The sequence below is a fragment of the Ictalurus punctatus genome, chromosome 18 (assembly GCF_001660625.3).
Source record: "Ictalurus punctatus breed USDA103 chromosome 18, Coco_2.0, whole genome shotgun sequence".
In the NCBI taxonomy this organism is placed as follows: Eukaryota; Metazoa; Chordata; class Actinopteri; order Siluriformes; family Ictaluridae; genus Ictalurus; species Ictalurus punctatus.
The window spans coordinates 13,643,247-13,667,898 of record NC_030433.2 but is presented as its reverse complement, the minus strand read 5'-3'; the positions used below and the strand labels follow the sequence as shown (position 1 = coordinate 13,667,898).

The following is a 24,652-nucleotide window of genomic DNA, read 5'->3' as shown; positions in this document are numbered from 1 at the left end:
CTGGAGGGACGTCGGACGGCGTGGTGCCGTGACGTAATGATGTGTGCTGTTAATCTAATTATATTCTATAACATGTAAAATGGGTACATGAAAAGAGTATTCTAAAAAGCAACTCATGTAAACACCTTAATCACAATATTGTCTTACTCAATAAGGTCAATAATTAGGTTACTGTACTGCTGTCCATGTAAACATAGTCAATGATCGATTGGTATTAAGGGGCCCAATATGTGCCAAGAAAACATTCCCAACAACATTAAACCACCACCAAAAGCCAGTACTGTCCAACCAAGCCAGATTGGGTCTATGGATTTGTGGCAAATTCTGACTCTATCATCTGCATGTCACAGCAGAGATTTAGATTAATCAGATCTCAGCTGTGCAGTTTCAGTGAGCTTGTGCCCTCCATAGCATTAGATTCCTGTTTTTGGTGTACTTAGAGGATGTGAACCCACACATAACTGAGGAGAATATGTACGAATATGTACATATATGCATATGTATGTTACCTGCTGCATATATTATTACAACCCTAATCCTAGGGTTGTAATAATATATGCAAAATATTTGACAAAACTTGTTAAAAAATAATAAAGGTGTTCTTAAGTGGAAAAGTGAAATCTAGTCTGCACACGTCTGCATGTTGTAATCTGCTACCCTAACCCAAGCCCTACGATTATAGGTGTAAATAAAATGTTAATAACATTAAAACCACCTGACTTATATTGTGTAGGCCCCCCTTGTGCCACCAAAGGCATGGACTCCACAAGAACTCTAAAGGTGTGGTGTGGTATCTGGCACCAAGACATTAGCAGCAGATCCTTTAAGTCCTGTAAGTTGCGAGGTGGGGCCTCCATGAATAGCCCCATATGCAGCAAGCTGTGATGTACTGTGTGTTCTGACACCTTTCTATCATAGTCAGCATTAACTTTTTCAGCAATTTGTGCTACAGTAGCTCTAATGTGGGATCAGACCATACAGGCTAGCCTTTGCTCCCCATGCGTATCAGTTAGCCTTGGGCGCCCATGACCCTGTCACTGGTTCTCCGGTTGACCTTCCTTGGATCCCTTTTGGTAGGTACTAACCACTGCATACTGGGAACACCCAACAAGACCTGCCATTTTGAAGATGCTCTGACCCAGTCATCTAGCCACAATTTGGCCCTTGTTAAAGTTCCTCAGATCCTTGCCGTTGCCCATTGTTCCTGCTTCTAATATATCATCTTCGAGAACTGACTGTTCACTTGCTGCATAATATATCCGGGGGCCTTTGCTGCCGTATTTTGCATTCATAATGCACCACACATTCTCAATCGGACACAGGTCGGGACTGCAGGCAGGCCATGCTAGTTTCCACACTCTCTGCTTATGCAACCATGCGCTTGTAATCCAGGCAGAATGTGGTTTGGTGTTGTCCTGCTCTGGATGACAGCATATGTTGCTCCAAAATGTGTACATATCTTTCTGCATTAATGGTACCCGCACAGATTTGCAAGTTACAAATGCCATGGGCAGTGACACACCCCCATTCCATGACAGATGCTGGCTTTTGGACCTAATGCTGATAATAACTTGGATGATCATTTTCCTCTTTGTCCTGGAGAACACATCTGTTTTCTCCAAAAACTATTTGAAATGTTGACTTGTTGGACCACAAAACATGATTCCACTGTGCTACTGTACATCTCAGATGAGGCCGAGCCCAGAGAAGTTGGGACTTCTGGAGTGTGTTGATGTATGGCTTTTGCTTTGCATAGTAAAGCCTTAACTTGCATCTGTGGATGCAGCGGCGAATGCTGTTGACTGACAAAGGTTTACCAAAGTATTCCCGAGCCCATGTCAGGAGATCCATTACAGATTCATAACGGTTTTTAAGACAGTGACGTCTGAGAGATAGGGATACAAGGGATAGAAGTGGTTTTTGGCCTTTACACACCGAGTTTTCACCGGATTCCTTGAATCTTTTCTTTATATTGTGCACTGTAGAAGGTGAAATGCCCAAAATCCTACTGATTTGTCTTTGGGGAATGTTTTTCTCAAAGTGTTGGCTTATCCGCTGACACATCTGTTGGAAGATTGGCAAGCCTCAACACATCCTTGCATCCTTAATTTGGAGGCTTCTTGGATACTATGATTAGACAATTGCTTCACCTGTTTCACATCACCTTCTTATTTCTCACATCGCCATTAGTCCTAAATTGCCCCTGTCCCAACTTTTTGGGAACCTCTTGCATGCATCAATTTAAAAAACAACATTTATCTTAAAAAAAAAAAAACTATGCAGTTGATTTGGTAAAACATCAAATACCTTGTCTTTATACGTTTTTTATTTAAATACAAGTCAAAGTACATTTACAAATCACTCCTCCTTTCATTTTATTAGCATTTTCCATACCGTCCCAACTTTTTTGGAAAGAGTTGTGTATGTGTGTGTGTATATGTATGTATGTATATGTGTGTGTATGTATGTGTATATATATATATATATATATATATATATATATATATATATATATATATATATATATATATATATATATATATGTGTGTGTGTGTGTGTGTGTGTGTGTGTGTGTGTGTGTGTGTGTGTATATATATATATAATATATCTCCGTGAAAAGTTTAGACACACTCATGCTTTATTTACTTACCCAGTTTCCACATTTTAGAATAATAATAAAGTTATCAAAACTCTGGACATAACATATGTAGAACGTGGACATCATAACACAAATGGAACTATGGAAATTATGTTATGATAAAACATAAAATAATTTAGTATTTTAGCATCTTCAAAGTAGACACCCTTTTCGCCTAGAATTTTCAGAAATGTATTCTTTGCATCTTCTCAACCAGTTTCTTGAGTAATTCCCCTGAGATGCTTTTTAAACAGTATTAAAGGAGTTCTCACCTATGCTGGACACTTATTTGCTGCTTTTCGGAATATTTCGCTCCAAGTCATCTGTTTAAAAAAAAAAATTAAAAAAAATTTGTAAATAAAATGTTAGTTTTCTAATGAAAGAAATGAATATGTTGGCACAATTATATATATTATATATAACACCGATTTCAAACATTTAATCTCAAAAGATTTTTAAGATCATGAGAAACATTTCAGTTAAGTGTCTCCAAACTTTTTACGGGTAGCGTGTGTATATATACTATGTATGTACTAATATATATATATATAGATATAGATATATATATATATATATATATATATATATATATATATATATATATATATATATATATATAATGTACATAGGCATATGTAGATGTTTGCGTTATTCACATAAAATTTTATTTGTGTTGAGTTGGTTGTGTAATTGGAGGACATACATAAGGTGCTTGAGGTAATAGCAGTTTGAAATGGTAACAGTTTTACCAGGGTTGTGTTCGTGTACTCAGGTCTAGTGATCACTGACCACAGCAAATTTCCCTGTCTTCCTTACTTAGTCTTAACCAGTACGGATAAAACTCTGTCACACGCCATCACATGGCTCCAGACACATGGATAGGGATGTCATTTTTACAATTCCAGTGCAAGTCCTTCATCTGAAAGCAATTGATTTTCCTCCCAACCTGCAACAAAAGGGCCTCCGTGCTTCTCCGCTCCATTCATCCATCGGATGAGTATTGGGTGTATAATTGGATGTGTGTGATTGAAGTCTCCCCAATAGCCCTTCTATAACAGTGAGACACGTAGAGCTAATAGTGTGCCCACGCCATGACCTGCTCGGACTGTGAATCATTCTACTGAGGTAGCTGACAGGACATTACTGTAGGTCTGCTTTAGATCTGCACAGAGCATTGGCTGTGAAAATGAGCAAATTCATTTATGCCATATGTTCAAATAGAAATGTTTTGCCATGCATGTACAACTAAAGATACTTTTTTCCTAAGAGAGCTTGTGTGCAGGATGTGATATAGGATGTACTGTCTTCTTTTACTTCTGTTCCCTTCTATAAAAATAGAAAAAGGTTTTCTGAGAATACAAGCTTTTGGACACATTTAAAAAAAACAACTCCTGAGTGATGCAGCAGAAAAGAATTCACCCTGTCGTCGTAGGGTTATGAGTTCAAATCCCAACAATGCCACCGCCATTTGTGGCCGGGAGTGAAGAGAGCCTATACTGGCCATGTTCTCGGGGTAAGAGAGATGGCATAACCTCTCCCCTGTCAAACACAGTGAATCACAGGCTTCTGTGGGCTCATGTTTAATGAAGAGGGTAGATAGTGCTTTCCTCTGAGTGTGTTACGCTGCTCTGTGAGCAGCAGTTCAAAATATGTGGTGCTCTCCAGTTGGTAGGTTTCATGATAGTGGAGAGTTAGCCACTGGATCCAAAGAAATTTATAAGAAATGATTCTCGCAATTGTAAGACTTACATGTATAAAAAATATGTCCCAACTTGTTAATAGCTGGGGGGGAAATGTGCAAACTGATTTACTAACAGGGTCTCATTAATGCTCTGTTATTTTGTGTTTTGAAATTTTTTTGGCATGACTCACTACTTTAAACTGTTACCATTAACATTTAATTATGAATACATGTGACAAGTTTTAGTTTCACTCTTTCAACAGTCCCTTTCAGAGCTGAAATTCATATGTCAGCAAATGCAAAAAACCTCATTTACATCTTGCAGGCAATTTATCAGAATGCACACAAATTAGCAGTTTTTGGGATCTGACCTCAAATCTCAGGTTATAAATGCCTGCTTATTTTGGATTGTATACATACAGTACAGTGCATTATATTTCTTTTTTTTTTCTTTTCTTTTTTTTTTTTTTATACAAGAGTTGGTAATTGGGAATGTTTTCATATGAGAATCGTATAGAACATATGGAGGTCTTGTTTTTATCATTATAAAGTGTGGGAAGTTGTGTTTATTAAAAGGCCAGTAAAGACAGAAAAGTGGAAAATTATGAAAACACCGCATTCCTGCTGTTGGATCAAACTAAACTCATTTTAAAGACACTTTAAATGATGGTCTAATTGGCCATAGTCAATTTGAGGCAAAAAAAAAAAAGCATGCTTCAGCATATAACCAGAGAAAGCAGACTTCGGCACAGTGGGTTGGAAATTGCCGTATGTATTTCTCCTTGTCAGTTATAGAGCATAATTGCCTGTCTTTCTGCCAAAGCTCAGGGAAATTGGATAAAAATTTCACTCACAAATAATGCCCTCTAAGCATGATTTCCTCAGCCAGGTGATTAGAGGATCCTTCTCCATCTTTAGCCATTTCCACAGGATGTTTCATCTGATTCTCATTCTATGCCAGCCATGTGTACAATATAACCACACGGTATGTGAATGTGTGTGTGCGCAAACCACAGGTTCATATCCTGTATAATTTGACACTCATTTCCGAAAGCAAATCTTCTTTTATTTTTCTGAACACTCAAAGTAAAAGGTGTGATCTATTATCAGTACAAAATTGGCATAAAGTGATTATTAATAAAAACAAAAGTCTTATCATATGATGCACCACTGAGAAGATGAAATGCTTAGCCTGCAGTATTTATAATCGTTTATATGATGAATGATTTTGTTTCTTTTCTTTATTTTTTAAATGTATAACACATTAATCTCATATTTGAAAAAAAGCCTTGTTGGATTTTTTTAGGGGAGCTGTACATTGGCGGTGTGGGGAAGAGCATGTACAACAGTCTGCCTAAACTGATAGCATCTCGAGACGGTTATCAGGGCTGCCTGGCCTCTGTGGACCTCAACGGCAGGCTGCCGGACCTCATCACTGATGCCCTACATAAGGTGGGCCAAGTGGAGAAAGGATGTGAAGGTGAGTTTCTGTTTCTTTGTTTATTTCATTGGAATTTTCCACATTATCTTTAAGCAGGTACAACTAATGAAAGGGGATTATGTCACAGATCATCTGACCAGGTTTATATTCTGGGAATTGGAGTTCTCACAGAAACAGTCCCCTAACCAAAAGCTAACAGCAGTCCTGTGTTCTCTTTTGACACAGAGTTTTGGAACGAGTAACACAAATTGTGTATGTGTCAAACATGAGGCACTACTGCTTTACAATTTGTGTGCAAACACATCTCATAGTGCTCATAGCAGTAGCTTTTTCTCGTAATCCAAAGGGTAGTTTCCATAAACCACCCTATATATGTGCAGTCTGGTTTCTACCATGGCTGGCTTGACCGCGATCTGAAACATGGGTTAAAATGAATGCCTGTGTGTTGTGTGATGTACATCACACTAGTATCTAAAAACAATTCAGAAGCATGTTGTGTGTTGTGCTGGCAATTGCATAACCAGAAATTACTTTCTGTGGGATGAGGAGATATTTTAAAAGTACTATCATAACTGTTTTTCTGATCGGTGTGATACACTTGTGCATTTCAAGTGGATGTCAGACAGCAGTAGGAGCTTTTATTATTCATTCACTTAAGGCACAATCTTGCATCAATCTTTCCATATTAAAGTCCCCATGAAAACAAAATTGAAGTTTTGTGGCTTTTAGTATGAACATGTTAGCTGTAAGTTTATCTGTAAGCTAGTGAGCTCCAAAACAATGAAAACATTCGCATTTAGAAGATATATGCATTCAAAATGTACAGTCTATCTCTCTACCACCAAAACAGGTCAACAATTTTGATGACATCATTCTGCGCTTGTCATCAGATTTTCTGTCCAATCAAATGCTCTCTAGAATCTGGTGTCCTACCCCCAACATTATAAAAAAATTACCTTGCGGAAGTTGCCTTTGTTGAGCAAGAAAAATCATACCAGCTAGCATGGGTTTATTCAGTTGACTGTAAATTGGTTAAAAAGGAAATGGCTTGAATTAATTCACTTTGAAAAAGGAGATGAAGAAATCCAATGATTCCTTCACCAATTTTGGGATGTTTGCCACTGGAACAGGTGAAGGAGCTGACAAAAAAAAATCCTCCAACGCATTGTTATTACTCAGGCTCGCATCCATGGTACTAACTGTCAAGAACAGCTTAGCCAGGGCTGTGAGGTAAGCCAAACACTTTGGGCTATTTAAAAAGTGGGAGGAGCCACTCTATATATCCCACCCTGACTTCCTGTTTCAGTGGAAATTACGTCAATACATTGAATAACGCTGGGTTTTCAAGGCATTTAACGGGTACTTTAATGTAAAATACCTTTGACAGTTCCACAGAAAATAAATAAAATAACTATTAATGTTTAATGTTAATAACCGAGTAAAATTACACCTTATATTATAAATCTTGATCTACTTCTCATTTTCTTTAAACTCCAGCAAACTACTTCAGTGGCTGCTACTAGTATAAACTACGGGTGTGTCTCAACCAGCTCTCTGTAGTAGTCAGGGCACTGATCAGGGAGGCGGCCATTAAAAAACCTTTCAGTGCACTGGAATGTTCGCTCCCTAATAAATCCCACAATGCACCACAAAAAACAGGAGGCATTGATTCTCATTACGTTCCCTTACTGGAAATGATGTCATGTTTTCTGAAGCCTCTCAGCTCGAAAAAGATGGGGGATGATCTCTCAGCCAACTTCGTTTACAAATGTAATTAGCTTTTTATTGTTGTTGTAGCTTTCAAATGATTACTAACATATTAGCGATTTTTTTAAAATTTATTTGACGTTCTATATATTTTTTTTTGAGTCTATAATCATTAACTGTTAATGATTGTAATAATTGATTATTTTTTTTAATCCACTAACTTGCCTATGATCCTACTTGACATATTCAGACAGAAATAAGTATGATTAAGTTAACAAATTTATATGATACATAAAACTTTTTACTTTTAAAATTTTTGGTGCCGTTTTACAACGCGAGTACGTAATCATGTCACGGGAAATTCACTTACCCGTGCACAAACTCGTGTACACAATATACTGATTCACTACCTACTGAACTAGGCAGCTGGTTGAGACGCACCCTTCTACTCCTTCTCACCTCCTTGTCTCTGTGCTTATAGTGTAGCTACTGGCTATTAGCTTTCAAACAGAAACAGGATAAAACACTTCATCCTGATTGGCTAATCCTGTTTCTCATCACAGCAGCTGGTACCCAGTAGAACGTGATTAAACAAAGTAATGCATTAATTAAAAAAACTTTTATCAGTATAATAATATTATTACCTAATAATGCATACATTAATCTGTTAACCGTTTTTCCTTTAGGAAAACCCTGCTCTAATTTCAGATTCTTATTTATTGGTTATTAATACCCAGGACACAAAATCTGTTTGTTCCATTGAATGTTGAATGTAATGTATTCTCATATCTATGGTTCCTGCAGCTGGCCCAGGCACTACATGCTCAGAGGACTCGTGCTCACACCAGGGTGTGTGTCTCCAGCAGTGGGAAGGCTTCACCTGCGACTGCACCATGACAACTTACGGCGGCCCTCGCTGCAGTGACCGTGAGTAGCTTTTACACTCTCCTTTGATTGGTTGAAAAGCCAAATATAGTAAGTAGTACATTCTGTTGATTCTGATAATGCCAAGAGCTGCTACAGCATGTGGATTGCATGTTATTTACTAATTATCCATTGAGCTACTAGTTACTTATATGCAGTTTTGTTTTGTTTTTTACTATAAAACACTATTACACTGATTCTGCTGTTCTAATAAATGTGCAGTGACACTGCGTATGTAGTGGTTTGATCATCTTATCACATTTTGACAACAATTCTCCTGAGACATGCTGCTCAGGAAAGATTGAATTTACTTTCCTAAAGTGAGCTACAGGTGAGTGTATTAATAATGTATTAATTAATGTAGTGTATTAATAACTGCATTAATAATAACATTAGTGGAAGGTCCTCACAAGAATAATAAGACAAGCATGTGTGTTTGTGTTTACTCCCTTTGGATTAACAAGCAAGGAAGCAGCAGGAGGAAATTAATTGAGCTGTTAATGCTGTTTTTGTTGTCTGGTTAAGGACATTATTGGTTGCTCCCTCCTAACAAAACTAAGAGTAATGTCACTATAATGGATGGTTCATACACCACAAACCTGTAGTACTATTTGTTATTCAGCATATACTTCTACTCAAGCAGCCTACATTACGGCTACTTAGCTCGATTGTGACCAAACTCTGAAATATCATCCTGATATTGAATGTAATTTCTCTTTCAATTAGTGTCGACACAAAGCCTTTGCCCTTTAGGTGTTTAAAGATAATAACTGATTTGCGTGGCTGTGCGCCTCACATGCCATGCATATCAAGCAGCTGAGATGCGAAAATGTCTTGTGTAATAAAATGATAACTGGAAGATCAAGCAGCAGTACCTCAGTGTTTGTTTACTAAGCTATGGATTATACAGAGAATGCGTATACATGTGCAAATGTTTAAACATAGGTGAAATGAAGAGGATTTGGTGAAATAGCTGTGCTAGGAAAATAATTATTTTGTTATTACATTCCAGTTAAAGCACTCAAAGCCTCTCACAGTAGTAAGTCAAGGCTACAGCATGTTTGAAAAGCATGGAACATTTTAGAGTGAAATCAAAATTGGTGTTTGGAGGTTTTTGTCCCTGTTCTGCAGTGTTAGAGGCACAATATTATTGTACAATGGATATAAAAAGTCTACACACTCCTCTTAAAATGTCAGCTTTTTGTGATATAAAAAAATTAAACTAAGATAAATCATGTCAGAACTTTTTCCACCATCAATGTGAAACTATGTGTGAAAAATTAAGTGAAAAACAATCAGAAACATTTTTTTTTTTTTTTTTAAATTTAAAACGCCACAGTAACCTAGTTGTATAAGTGTGCACTACACTAATACTATGTTTAAGCACCTTTTGATTTTATTACACCATTGTTTATTGGGTAAGAGTCTATCAGGATGGTACATCTTGACTTGGTAATATTTTATATATTATTATCTTTCTTACAAAAAAAATTCAAGATTCATCAGATTGTAAGGGCATCTCCTGTGCACACGCTTCAGGTCACTCCACAAATTTTTAGTTGGATTCAGGTCAAGGCTCTGGCTTGGTCAATCAAAAACATTTATCTTCTTGTGGATAAGCCATTCCTTTGTTTATTTTTATATCCATTGTAAGTCCAGAAAAAAAACCTATTTTTTAATTCATCACTTCTGAGAAAACATTTTGCATTCGGATTTGACGCCTTGGCACTGCATCCAAAGTTCATTTAAATTCATTTAGCTCAAAATATACTAACCTTTTCAAAGTGCAGCCATTAAGATGATCCCTCATAGAGTGGATATAAAAAGTCGACACACCACAAATTGCAAGTTTTTGCAAGATACAATATGTCAGATATTTGTACATCAACCAAATAATAGGGGATGGGGGGACTAGAAGGTAAAAAAAAAGATAAAGAAAAAACCTATAATAACCTGGCTGCAGTGTGCACATAAATTGTGTGCACACCCTATTAGGGCATGTGACAGTGCTCAGAATTAACCAATTACATTCAAACTCGTTACAAACTAATTATTGTACACCTGTCCTCACTGAATAGGGTGATTCTGATTAACCCCAAGATCAAAGATATGATCAGCTGTTTTTGTAGGATTTTCTTCTTGGTTTCATCCAACTTCTGAAGCCATGATCTACAAAGAGCTTACAAAGCATGTATAGAATCTCATTGTTGAAAAGTTGATAAGGAGAGAGGTATAAAATAATTTCCAAAACATTAGATGTACTATGGAACACAGTGAAGCTCATCATCCATAAGTGGAGAAAATGGGGAACCACAGTGATATTACCATGTACAGAATGTCGCTCTAAAATTGTTGAAAGCACAAGAAGAAAACTTATCATGGAAGCTGCCAAGAGGCCTACAGCAACATTAAAGGAGCTGCAGGAATATAGGGCAAGTACTCTTCACTCCCTGCATGTGACGGCTATCTCGTCTGTTCTTCAGATGTCTGGGTTGTGGAGTAGGGTGGCAAGATGGAAGCCCATTCTCATGGAAATAAAAACATCTAAGCCTGTCTAAACCATGTGGCAAAATGTGGTATGGTCTGATGAGAACAAGGTAGAACACGTTGGGCATAATTCTAAAAGATGTGTATCTTTTAGAATATGTTTGAAGTATGGTGGTGGCAGCATCATACTATGGGGCTGCTTATCTTCAGCTGGGACTGGTGCTCTAGTCAAAATAGAGCGGGAATAATGGACAGCTCCAAATACAAATATATTTTGGTAAAACAAACCTGCAGGCCTCCATTAGCTGAAGATGAAAAAAACATTTTAAAACACTTTGAGCTTGACACCGACCCACACCCACAGCGCAAATCCAAATTGTCAACATAAAAAAAATGGCTTCAGAAGATGATGAACGTTTTAAAATGGTTCAGTCAGAGTCCAGATCTAAATCTTATCGAACACCTGTGGAATGACATGACGTGGACTGTGCACAGGAGATGTATAGAGCTGTACATCACAAATGTATAGAGCTGTAGCTAGGCAACTAGGTTATTGTACGTTTTTTTTCTTTTTTTAATCATATTTATTTGTTTTTCACTTGGATTTTGTTGGTCAGTATATCACATTAAAGGTGGGAAAAGATCTGACATGCGTTCTCTTCATTTTGTTTTATTTTACAACCCCAAAACCTTCCATATTAACAGGGGTGTGTAGAATTGTTTTATCTACTGTATGCAACATAGCAACGATGTAACTCGTTAATTTACAATGCAGGAGCTGCTAATTATTTGTACAGTGCATCCGGAAAGTATTCACAGCACTTCACTTTTTCCACATTTTATGTTACAGCCTTATTCCAAAATGGATTAAATTCATTATTTTCCTCAAAATTCTACTAACTATACTAATGACAACATGAAAGAAGTTTGTTTGAAATCTTTGCAAATTTATTTAAAAAAAAAAAAAAAAACACATACGTAAGTATTCACAGCCTTTGCTCAACACTTTGTTGAAGCACGTTTGGCACCAATTACAGCCTCAAGTCTTTTTGAGAATGATGCTACAAGCTTGGCACACTTATTTTTGGGCAGTTTCTCCCATCTTCTTTGCAGGACCTCTCAAGCTCCATCAGGTTGGATGGGGACCGTGGGTGCACAGCCATTTTCAGATCTCTCCAGAAATGGTCAATCGGGTTCAAGTCTGGGCTCCTGCTGGGCCACTCAAGGACATTCACAGAGTTGTCCTGTAGCTACTCCTTTGTTATCTTGGGTGTGTGCTTAGGCTCGTTGTCCTGTTGGAAGATGAACCTTCACACCAGTCTGAGGTCCAGAGCGCTCTGGAGCAGGTTTTCATCAAGGATGCCTCTGTACATTGCTGCATTCATATTTCCATTGATCCTGACTAGTCTCCCAGTTCCTGCCGCTGAAAAACATCCCCACAGCATGATGCTGCCACCACTATACTTCACTGTAGGGATGGCATTGGCCAGGTGATGAGTGGTGCCTGGTTTCCTCGCTTGCCATTCAGGCCAAAGAGTTCAATCTTTGTTTCACCAGACCAGAGAATTTTGTTTCTCATGGTCTGAGAGTCCTCCAGGCGGGCTGTCATGTGCCTTTTACTGAGGAGTGGCTTCCGTTTGGCTGCTTTACCATACAGGCCTGATTGGTGGAGTGCTGCAGAGATGGTTGTTCTTCTGGTAGGTTCTCCTCTCTCCACAGAGACATGCTGGAGCTCTGTCAGAGTGACCATCGGGTTTTTGGTCACCTCCCTGACTAAGGCTCTTCTCCCTGATTGCTCAGTTTGGCCAGGTGGCCAGCTCTAGGAAGAGTCCTGCTGGTTCCAAACTTCTTCCATTTACGGATGATGGAGGCCACTGTGCTCATTGCCTTCAATGCTGCAGAAATGTTTCTGTACCCTTCCCCAGATCTGTGCCTCGATACAATCCTGTCTCTGAGGTCTACAGACAATTCCTTGGACTTCATGGCTTGGTTTGTGCTCTGACATGCATTGTTAACTGTGGGACCTTATATAGACAGGTGTGTGCCTTTCCAAATCATATCCAATCAACTGAATTTACCACAGGTGGACTCCAATCAAGTTGTAGAAACATCTCAAGGATGATCAGTGGTAACAGGATGTACCTGAACTCAATTTTGAGTGTCATGGCAAAGGCTGTGAATATTTATGTACATGTGCTTTTTTGTTTTTTTATTTTTTAATAAATTTGCAAAGATTTTAAACAAACTTCTTTCACGTTGTCATTATGGGGTATTGTTTGTAGAATTTTGAGGAAAATAATTAATCCATTTTGGAATAAGGCTGTAAAATAACAAAATGTGGAAAAAGTGAAGCACTGTGAATACTTTCCGGATGCACTGAATGTCTCAGTATCAAGAGCTGTTTAATATAACGTTAAAGACATCAAACCTAAAATAGCCCTGGAATCAGTCATCATAGCGCCATAGCTTTCGGATGAGTTTAAAGTCACTGGTAGTTTATTGAGACGATTGTCTCACCAACCCATTTTATTGCCCTCTGTGACATAAACGTTTTACAGAAGTAATATCTGGACTTTGAACGAGGCGTTTTGGGCCGTTCTGGAGCAGTGTTCTTTGTTAGATAAAATAAATCTCTGGGAGACTATGAGCTTTAAGACTTTGCAGCTCTTATACATGCACAAACAGATACATTACATACCTAAACAAAAGGAAAACATAAAAAAATCATGATATGACTCCTTTAAAATATTCATGAGGATGAATCAGTTAAAAAAAAAAAAAAAGAACAGACTTTTTCTCTCCACTAAAACAGGAGATGAGCCAAATGACTCTCCAGTATTAACTGACATCTCTTATAAGCCTCACCCCTTTCCCTATCTCACGTGTTCTCAGGGCTCTCAGCCCTTGCATAATGGAGAATGTTTCGAATTCATTAATATGAAATAAAATCTATTACTGTATGTTCAAGTTAGCTAATATTAAATAAGTATATCTTTATCATCAGTTAACTATATTTATTGGGGATGTCACTAAAAGTTTCAGCTGAAAATGGTCAAAACAGCACTTTCTGATTGCTGATTTTTAAAATTATTATTATTATTATTATTATTATTATTATTATTATTATTATTATTATTTTAATTGTTAGAAAACCATTCCACTAATAGCTATCACCTTGCTGTTGTTTGGCTGTGGGAGATTTATCCTAACTACTTTCCTATGAGGTTTAATGTAGTTCCTGAATAATTCATAGTAGTTACTGAATAATCTGCTTTGATGTGAATAACTGAATAATAATGGAGTTAAACCAGAAGAAGAAAAACATTTTTAGGCTTCAGTGATGGTGTGTGCTTCTGTCTCAGCATGATTAATGTTTGAATCATGCTCCTTTTTCTGTCTTAATGAACTGTGCAGTAATATGTAAGAAACATTAGTAAGAAATAGCACAATATTATTTACATGAGCGCTCAATTATAGTTCTGAAAAAGAGAAAATTACACTGATTTGTCTAATAGTCATGACCAAAGATTCATTTGGTGGGTGAGCCAGCTGTGCAATCATTTCTGTGTTACTGTAGGGATTGAAAGCATATTGAGGTTTTCAGTGTTCATTCCTGTGGTTAGGGTTTAAAATAAATGAGCTTTCTGAAAGTGAACTTATTACAGTTCCACAGGATAGTTGGATCTGGTCATAAAACAGCCTTTAAATGCCCATATCTTGTTTTAATGATGCTTTAATATATGAACAATACAGTTGTGTTGGATGAGGAAAAAACGTGGAATTGTCTGATGTTGTTGTTATTATTATTATTAGTAGTAGTAGTAGTAGTAGTAGTAGTAGTAGTAGTAATATTAGTAAATTCTCCTTGCTTTTCAGTTGACTACAACACTGATTTTAGGAATTAATTACAGGCAGAGCTAAGATCCTTTAGGGGTATCACTCACACATGGCATTCTCTGAAGCTGTGACAATCAACACATTAAAATTCGGAATGAGTGTTGGAGTTACAGAACATATACAGTTGCAATAAAAATTATTCAACCCCCATTGTAAATCAGACTTTCTGCTGTTTTGCCATGAACAAATCAAACAAAATCAATTTAAATAGGTCAACACAATGAATGCTTCAAGTGGTTTCCCCAAATTCAACTGAAAATGCAACTTGTAATGATTTCTCCATTCTCAAAATTATTCAACCCCATTATTCAGCATCTTTAGTACTTAATAGACCACCCTTTTGCTGTCATGACCTGCTGCAAACTAGATGCATAGCCATATACCAGCTTCTGGCAGTGTTCCTGAGGAATCTTAACCCATTCCTCATGAGCAATGGCCTCCAGTTCAGTAATATTCTTGGGTTTGTGTGCTGCAACCACCTTCTTCAAATCCCACCAGAGATTTTCTATGGGGTTCAAGTCAGGTGACTGTGATGGCCCTGTAGAATCTTCCAGGACTTCTTCGAATTTGAGATATGTGTGGGATCATTGTCCTCTTGAAGGTCCAATGATGTCCAAGCTTCAGCTCACAGACGGCATGACGTTTTCTCCTAAAATTTCCTGATACTTCAATGAATCCATCTTGCCTTCCACACACTGCAGGTTTCCAGTGCCAGAGGATGCAAAGCAGCCCCAGAACATCACTGAGCCACCACCATGCTTGACTGTGGACAGAGTGTTCTTTCTTCATTCTTCTTCCTCCAGACCTATCGCTGATCCATCATGCCAAAAAGTTCCAGTTTTGTTTCATTGCTCCACAGAACAGAATCCCAAAACATCTGTGGCTTATTTATATGATTTTGAGCTGACATTTCTTGTGTTTTAGGGTCAGTAGTGGTGTACCTCTTGGAGTTCTGGCATGGAAACTTTCTGCGTTTAGTACGTGCCTTACTGTGCTCACTGAAACCTCAGTGCCGGTTGCCACCAAGTCTTGCTGCAGGTCTTTTGCAGTAACTCAAGGGTTTTTCACAACCTGCCTTCTCAGAAATCTGGTTGCAGCCGTTGATATCTTCCTTTTTCTGCCCAGTCCAGGTATTTTATGCATTTTCTGCCCCTATCTAGTTCAGGTATTTCATGTGTTCCAGCTCAAGCACACCTGGTGCGACTAATGAAGCCCTTGATTAGTTGCATCAGGTGTGCTTGAGACAACACCTGTTTTGCATATTTGTGCTGTTGGAGGGATTCTGATCAGGGGGTTGAATAATTTTGACATGGGAGAAATCATTATAAGTTGCATTTTCAGTTGAATTTGGGGAAACCACTTGAAGCATTCATTGTGTTGAACTATTTCAATTGTTTTCTTTGATTTGTTCATTGCAAACAGCTGAAAGTCTGTAACTTTTGACAGTAAACCTGATTCAAAATGGGGGGTTGAATAATTTTTATTGCAACTGTAAATAAGACTTTATTAAATACGACTTTCTAGTGAACATGAAACTCATTAACAAGAATTCATCAGGAATATCATGATGACATCCTCTCTTCACAAGTGCTAACGTAATAGGTGCCTGGATTGTTTTTTAAGCTCAAGAAAGGTTAGATTCTTCACCCATAACATGAGTAGATGAGCAGTAATAATCTGGTGATGCGTCTGGTAAATTACGAAAAAAAATTTCCTAGAACTTGTTTTACGGAACATCCACTGTAACTATAGTATAAATTGATTCTTAAAATGTGTTGTTCTTTAATTAATAAAATTGGTGCCACTTAGTCTTTTTGGCAGACTTTCCAGTGTTGGAAAACTTACTGATTCAAAATGTACTGACCGACACTGGAGACCCCTTACATTTTGTTTTGTTAAATAACAAATTGTTTATTATTGGTCTTTGATTATGTTGCACATCAGCCATACAAGTCCCTGTGAATGAGCTGTTACAGAAATAATATAAACCTGTAACTAACACAGTAGACCAAGTCGTGTTGTTATGGAAAATACTGTATATTATTCTGGCCAATCAGAATCGACACTTCAGCAGCGCTGTAGTATAATAAGTCATATGTGACCTACTCCACATTCTGAGTCTTGCATATTATCTGCTTTCAAGTGATATACACATTATTTTTCTGTAAAAAAAAAAAAAATATATATATATATATATATATATATATATATATATATATAATCAGCAAATAAATTAGACAGTTTATTCTTGGGGAAACACACGAATTTTTTTTATCCACAAATATTAATACACATGCACACACCCACACATGCAGGCTCGTACATTAATCTGACACCGCTGGCATCTTCAGATTGTTGGTGAAACACTGTTATTGATTGACCAATACTGAATGAGATGATACTTTTCAGCCAATTGTAATGTATTGAGCCTCCACAGCCATTTATCCCTGTTTGTGCAACACCTTGCATATAACTCAGAGTGGGAAAGAGAGCGAGAGAAACACAATGCACAGCTCATTAACTCCTGCAGACAAATACAGCTTTTTCTTGAAAGTAGCAAATACATCATCTGCTCTTTGGTATTTTCAAATCTATATTTATTTTCTTTTGGATTTCACAGTAATAATGATAGGAAGAAAGCTGAGAGATTTTTTCCATCAGAAATTTTCTTTCTTTTTTTTTTTTTTTTTTAAACACAGAACAGACCAGGATCCTGTTTTTTACAAACACAATATACAGTATACAGTATGGTTCCCTATTCAACATGTTCATAAATATTACAGTTTCTTGGGGTTTCTAAAAGGAACAGTAAGGAATATAGTGACATGTATCATACCAATTAAATCTCTGAGCAGCTGAGTCACAATGGCACCTAACTGGAAACCCAAGTGAAAGTATTTAACTGGGTAAAGTCAAATATAGCGCAAAAAGACTAATACAGTGAATATGAATAAAATGTAGAAGATGGCTGTAATAGAAATTCTCTTGTTGTTTTTCTTGTTGCTGTTGTTATTGGGCTAAAGGACTGCATTTTGCCCACAGGATGCCTAGACCTGATATAAAATATTCAGTCTCTGTTTGTGTAATTAGAGCCAGTGTACATGTTAAACTTTACATGTCGTCTCCTAAAATTAGCCACTCCACATTCATCAGCCAAGGTCATGTTAGTCTCCTGTCTGAAGGACACACTGGGCTGTTTGCTGTGACCGTGTGTGTGTGTGTGTGTGTGTGTGTTTATGTCTCCTGTTTCCTTTCCACAGTAAGTATTGTCCAGCCCCCAGCCCTTGGCACTATGTTAAATAGATGTAGTGATTTCATGTCTCATGTTTTGCCTGGCAGCACCGGACTGCAGTCACCTTTCTCCCAGAGCAGCTGCTCAGCCGTCTTTAGATTTCACACATCGCTTTCCAACTCTGTGCTTTAAATGGATTGAGCTTCCATAGCAGTGATAATCATCATGTCTGACTTGGAGGGCAGCATTGCTTGATTACAGCTGACACAACAACTTTGTTGATGCTCCCGGCTCCAGAATTAGCTTTACTTTTGGTGGATTCTTAATTTTGTCGAGTCTGCGTTTCGGTGTTCTCGATTTTACTCCTAAATTTGTTCGACATGCACAACGCATTCATAGTAGTGTTGTACGGTTTACTGGAATACATTTGTGAAATTCTTTTAAAAAAAGGTCTTACCTGGAACCATGTCTTAGAGAAACCCTCGGCTGCAGTGTTCTACATAGTGTTCTACAACCTTTAACATAGAACCTCTGTTTATGTTATCTTTCCTGTGCACACAGCACACACAGCACACATGTGGACAGTATTTGGACAGGGACGTGACATAATTTTCATAATTTTGCCTCTGATATGAAATAATCAAATGTGGTGATGTTGATGGGCTCATGACTTCAGGCAGCCATTGACCATAAAGGATTTGCATCCAAGTTTTAAAAGTTATCCTTATATTTATAACTATATTAGTTTGTCCAATTACTTTTGAGCCTGTGAAAAAAATGGCTGTAATTCCTAAACAGTTAATGCAATATTTTTGGAAAACACCTTGAATTAAATCTGAAAGTCTACATTTCAATTACATCTTGATTGCTTCATTTCAAATTCATTGTGGTGGTGTACAGAGGCAAAAATATGAGAATTGTGTCACTGTCCATATACTTATGGACTTGACTGTATGTAAGGATTGACTTGTGTGTTTTGAGGTGCTTTTCTGCTCACCATGCATGTAAAGAGAGGTTATGTGTGTTACAGTGCGCTTTTATTATCAGGACAAGTCTGTGTAGGTCACTGCTGCCACTTTGCGCACACACACACAAGGCAAGTTATCGCCTTGCGTGGCAGCGCTACTACCATTGGTGTGTGAGTGTGCGTGTGAATGGGTCAATGAGACACAATGTAAAGCGCTATATACGTGTGCTATTTACCATTTACATATTAAATTTAAGAGCCTTTCATTTATGTAAAAATGTAGAGGAACATGGAAAGATTGTTATTATTGTCATTAATAGTAGTACAAGTATGAGTATGTTTTTTGGACCTGTCACCACCCCCTTTTTGTTAATTTCATTACAAACCATAAAAAGGGATGATACAAACTGATACGAACATGTAAGCTAACACTGAGAAAACAAGCAGGCACTGGAAACGTAAGACATTGTAGAATTTAGACAAGAAATGCAAATATGTTACGATGATAATGGCAAAGTAATAGTAATACTGATTGCAAAGTAATAGCTAAAGTGATACTTGTAACTATAGTAACAGTAATTGTAGTAAAAATTATTTGTGTGTGTGTGCGTGCATGTGTATAGTGTAGATACATGGCTATAGTAGTCCAGACTTGCTGTTGTTGGTTCTTCTTGTTATATTAGTCAAGTTGAGGGGTCACTGATGTTAGCAAGATGATGAGTGGTGCACAACAATAATCAATTTGTTTTAATTTTTTAAATGATGCATATTCAGTTATTATAATTTTTTTCTGTTGAGAGAGATTGATTGTATTCTTTGATTTCCAATTCCTGTATAGTTTTCTTGATGATGAATGGTGCAAGCACTCTGCTGCTTTTCTTAGTTATAATCATTTCTGAGGTTCATTCAAGCAGAGAAAGTGATGGGGGATGTGGGATGAGGTGGTTCAGGAGGAGGAGTAATTGACTAGTGACTTGATGCCAAAAATGCTTAATGACAATTGATGATTAGGTTACAGTTACTGTATCCATGCTGCAAATCTGAGCTCGGGTTATTGTTTGTGTAGAGTTATGCATGATCTTTGTGTCCTTGTGGGTTTCCACAAGGTACTCTAGGATTTCTTTTTGGAGAAACACATGGCAGTATTCGGTGCATCAGAGATTGCATGAGTATAAATTTTGATTAGTCGACCAGTAATAAAAAATTAAAAAAAAGCATCAGTATACATCAGTGTTTGTTAGGTTGTTTTATTAATTAATCAAATCACAGGCTACAAATTGCATATAAAGGTTTGGTACTTTTTTTAGGTTAGTGTTAAATAAATAAATAAAATTCTGATTGACTGATTCTGGAACTGAGAGCAAACAGCTCGTGTCTGCAAACAGAGCCTTCTTTGTAGCTCAATGGCCAGAGTTCACTGGCTGGAGGAAGCCGATGTCTACAGCAGTGTCTGGGACATTTTTCCACCAAGTTCCTACTCCAGCTTTAGTATCGTCCAGACCCAAGCCTGGATCACCCTCTGTGAGCTAGCATGCTTTGAACTATGTGGAATTGCATAATGTTGAGCAACCCACAGCATAAATGCACGCTTTCAAACAGCTATTACATAGCACTCAGGTAACTATGATAAACCTTTGAGAAACACAGAATGAACAAGATGTGAGGATAATAGGAGCGTGAATCCATTGTTGGTGGCATTCTGTTAAAGGCAATAGGCCACTGAGGGCGATTGATCTGAATGATTGACTTTTCCACTGATAGCATAATCTGATAGGTCATCCTTGATAGGTTTCACCCTCGAGAAATGCTTTCTTAGCAATTTGTTGATGAGACTGTAAGGTACACTAGACAAAGCAAGTAAATACAATAACCTCGACATAAGGTTTACAGTATGAAGGATATGAATATTTCATTCTTTGTTCCATCAAAAAGCTGTGCGTATCATGCAGTTTCATTTATTGCACTATATTTAGAAGTTTATGCAGGTTTCATATTCCATTGCAACCCTGAATCCCCATCTCCAACGAGATCTCATATGTTGCACGTGATCCTATTTTATGAGACTTGGAGCGAATCTTTGTTTGTTCAAAGCACATACAACACTCAACTTATAATAATAATCCAGCCTACTCTATCATTTCAGCTGACTAGCGTTCAGTCAGGAAGTAAACCATCATCAGCTTCCTGCCGGTCCAATATGATCCCTGTGGTGCCTGTGAATCACTTTATTAAGTAAGGAATAAAACATAACAGGGTATACTGCTCTAGGAAACTAATCAACTGTCTATGTAGCACACTATGAAGTGTTTATTCCTCTTATACCACAGCAATTCTCCAGTGATTTATTTATTTATTTATTGATGAATCACACATCATACTTTTTGTAGAGCAACAATTCTTTTTTTTCAGATCCTCAGAGAGTTCTTTGCCAGGAGGTGTCATGTTGAACTTCCAGTGACCAGTATGAGGGAGTGTGAGAGCGATGACACCAAATTTAACACAACTGCTCCTCATTCACACCTGATACCTTGTAACACTAACAAGTCACATGACACCGGGGAGGGAAAATGGCTAATTGGGCCCAATTTGGAAATTTTCACTTAGGAGTGTACTCACTTTTGTTGTCAGTGGTTTAGACATTAATGGCTGTGTGTTGAGTTATTTTGAGGGGACAGCAAATTTACACTCTTACACAAGCTGTTCACTCACTACTTTACATTGTAGCAAAGTGTCATTTCTTCAGTGTTGTCACATGAAGAGATATAATCAAATATTTACAAAAATGTGAGGGGTGTACTTACTTTTGTGATATACTGTATAAATGTGTGTGTGTGTGTGTATGTAATATATATATATATATATATATAAATATATATATATATATATATGTATATATATATATATATATATATATATATATATATATATAAACCTGTGATTTGCCTTCCTCTGAATCCACTGTTAGAGTTACTGTTAGAAAATTAACCTTCAGTGGTATAACCAGAAAATAAAGCATAAATATGTGGGGTTTTTCATTGAAAGAGGTGAAAAGAGGGTCCTTTGTGTCATAATGGCAATGCGTAGAAGCCAGAAGATTCCCTGTAATAAGAACAGTAAACATAATCATCTCCTCTAGCTTTAGACAATGTTGAAGTAGGATTTTTGCCTTGTGTCGTGGCTGAGACATGTAGGAGTTGAGGCTGACAGAATTAGGGCGACTCTAAGCTGAGATTTTTGCCATGTGGCAGCTGTTCTCTCTCTCTCCTCTCAGCTCGTTCACATGTCTTTAGCAGTCAGGGGCTGATTGAGTGTCGCTCGCTGTGCAAAGACAAAAGCATGAACCAAGCACAATGAGTTTTCAGCTCCCTCTTTGGATTAGCGTATCCCCAAAACCTGGGTGCTGTTGTAGCTTCTGGGACCAGGGGACACGGGGACCATGACACTTCTGTTATTCCTTTCACTAAATCTTTGAATTCACCATGCCCCTACAGTATGTTATAACCAAGTGAGACAATGTAGTGGATGCCAGGCTGTACTGTGTTGTCTGTTCTTGGACTGAGCCAGAACCAGACTTCTTCATTTTAAAACATTTATTCAAAATCCATTTATTCAAACTCTTTGAATAGACCATTTTAATGTTTTATTGTAAATGTGATGGTTAGTAGCAGAAATGTCATAACATTTGCACTTTTAGTGATATAGGAGACACCTGAAAACTTTTCTGCTTTGTCCCAAATGTTTATTAGTATCGGTTACTTTTGTTTGTGCCGATTTTATCTAGGTGAATTGAGAATTAACGAGTCTCTGTCTTATGAGTCAATGGAGGGCAGGAAGGTGTGACTTTTGTGCAGTAAAAAAGAGAGGAGCTGCTAATGATCTAATTATAGATAAAATATAGCCTGGGAATCTAACATTTACTCCTATTAAAATCTATTAATGGACACGAATATGCAAATTGAAAACGCCCCCGTGCCCTCCCCTTGAATTTATCACAGTAAGAATCAAATGGACTTTTAGAATCAGAGCTGTACTTTGTGTAACAGTAGCTAAACTTGTGAAATTATTCCAGAGGTGAAGACTAAAATGCAACAGGCTTATTGTTTTAGGTAAAACAGGGTGGTATAATGCATCCTGTTACCAATGTGGAGCTGATTGGTTTGCTATTACAGTTCATCCTGGAGTGATGCATTCCTCTTATACCACAGCAAATATATTTTTGTTATTTATTTAAAAATGACACATTTTACTTTTGATCTATTTATAGTTGCATTAATGTTGTGGAATGTTTGCTAAACAGGTTTGTTCCTGTTATCATGTGTAGAAGCTATAAATTATTCTTGAATGAGATACAGCTTGTTAATAAGTTCGATAACATATTAGAATGGCGAATTAGTATTATAAACCCATAATCCTGTGATTTGCTTTACAATTGGAACTGCTGTCCAAGATGTGCTTTTGTAGAAAATGAATCAAGCTTCTGACCAATCAGATTTGAGAATTCAGCAGTTCTTTGGTACCATCGCAAAAAATCGAAATGTTTATCAAGTTAACTGGCTGGCTTAGCATTCAGATTGTGTTTTCAGGCACTTTTACAGTTTGCATATTTAAAATGTGTTTGGTTCTAAAGATGTTGAGCATGAGCTTGTGCATAACATAATATCCTGTACGCTGTGGTACGAAGGTACTCAACAAAGCAGTTGTAGCATCATTTAGTCACTTTGCATACTACTGTTTCAACACATTTGACCCAAATACATATCAATATAATCAGAAGCAGAAGCCAATAATTACAGTCCACAATTAAGCAACAGCTCATACCATGTTAATTTGCATATCATTCTGTCATTAAATTGCATCCTTGCAGTCATACAGTTTGACATGTGTAATTTATGCTAGAAAGAGCAGCAAATTGGTGTATACTATACATTAGTAACTTTTGAATTTTGTCAACAAGAAGAGAGAACTTCTGGCATTCTCTTGTACCATAAATTACAGACCCCAGAGATGCACATTATTGTCCTCTGACAGCAACAGCAAGAAGCGAGATGTAGCAGTGACAGGCGAATGAATGATCCTCTTCCTGCTTCTCTTCCTTTTCCTCATAATAGAAGCCTAATAATTACACACAGAGCGTGCAAAACATGCAAGAGACTTCAGCCACCAGTTTCTTTGCTGTCTGCTTTTCTGTGGTGAGATTGGCACTTTTTCAATATTTAGTGGCAGTGAAGGTCACCCGATAACAAGACATTTTAGATGCGTCTAATAGCGATGTGGCTTAGATTGGCAGTATTTTCTTTCAATAGCCAAATGAACATTTGTCATCATTGTCCTACAAAAATAAAGGTGCCAGAAACGGTAGATGCAGTGGATCCAGAGGCTATTCTGGGATTTTTCTGTCAGAGCCCTGATGTAAGTAACAGTAGTCAAACCTGTCCACATACAATATACCATAATTAAGCAATATCACATGAGCATAAGTGTTTATACTGAATATTGGCACGGCTGTGATTCGGCATAAGCATGAGGCTGCCTATATTCAGTATAATCACATGGTTGCAATGTTGCTTTTATACAACAGTTCTATAGACATGAAATGAATACTGAGTAACTGAAGTTTCGGACACGATATGGCCAGATGTTTTGCTTAATTTTACTCCACTAACAGAAATAGATCCTGA

General features: G+C 37.4%; 1 protein-coding gene across 4 annotated transcripts in view; it reads left to right on the top strand.

Moving 5' to 3' along the window:
• Positions 1-24,652, top strand: part of nrxn2a (neurexin 2a) — a 462,873-nt gene that overhangs the window by 258,861 nt on the left and 179,360 nt on the right. For all 4 annotated transcript variants that reach the window (XM_053688023.1, XM_053688021.1, XM_047161856.2 and 1 more), the window contains 2 exons: positions 5,626-5,799; positions 8,272-8,394. In XM_053688023.1, the coding sequence (XP_053543998.1) occupies positions 5,626-5,799; positions 8,272-8,394 (297 nt within the window). The remainder of the gene's footprint in view (positions 1-5,625; positions 5,800-8,271; positions 8,395-24,652) is intronic.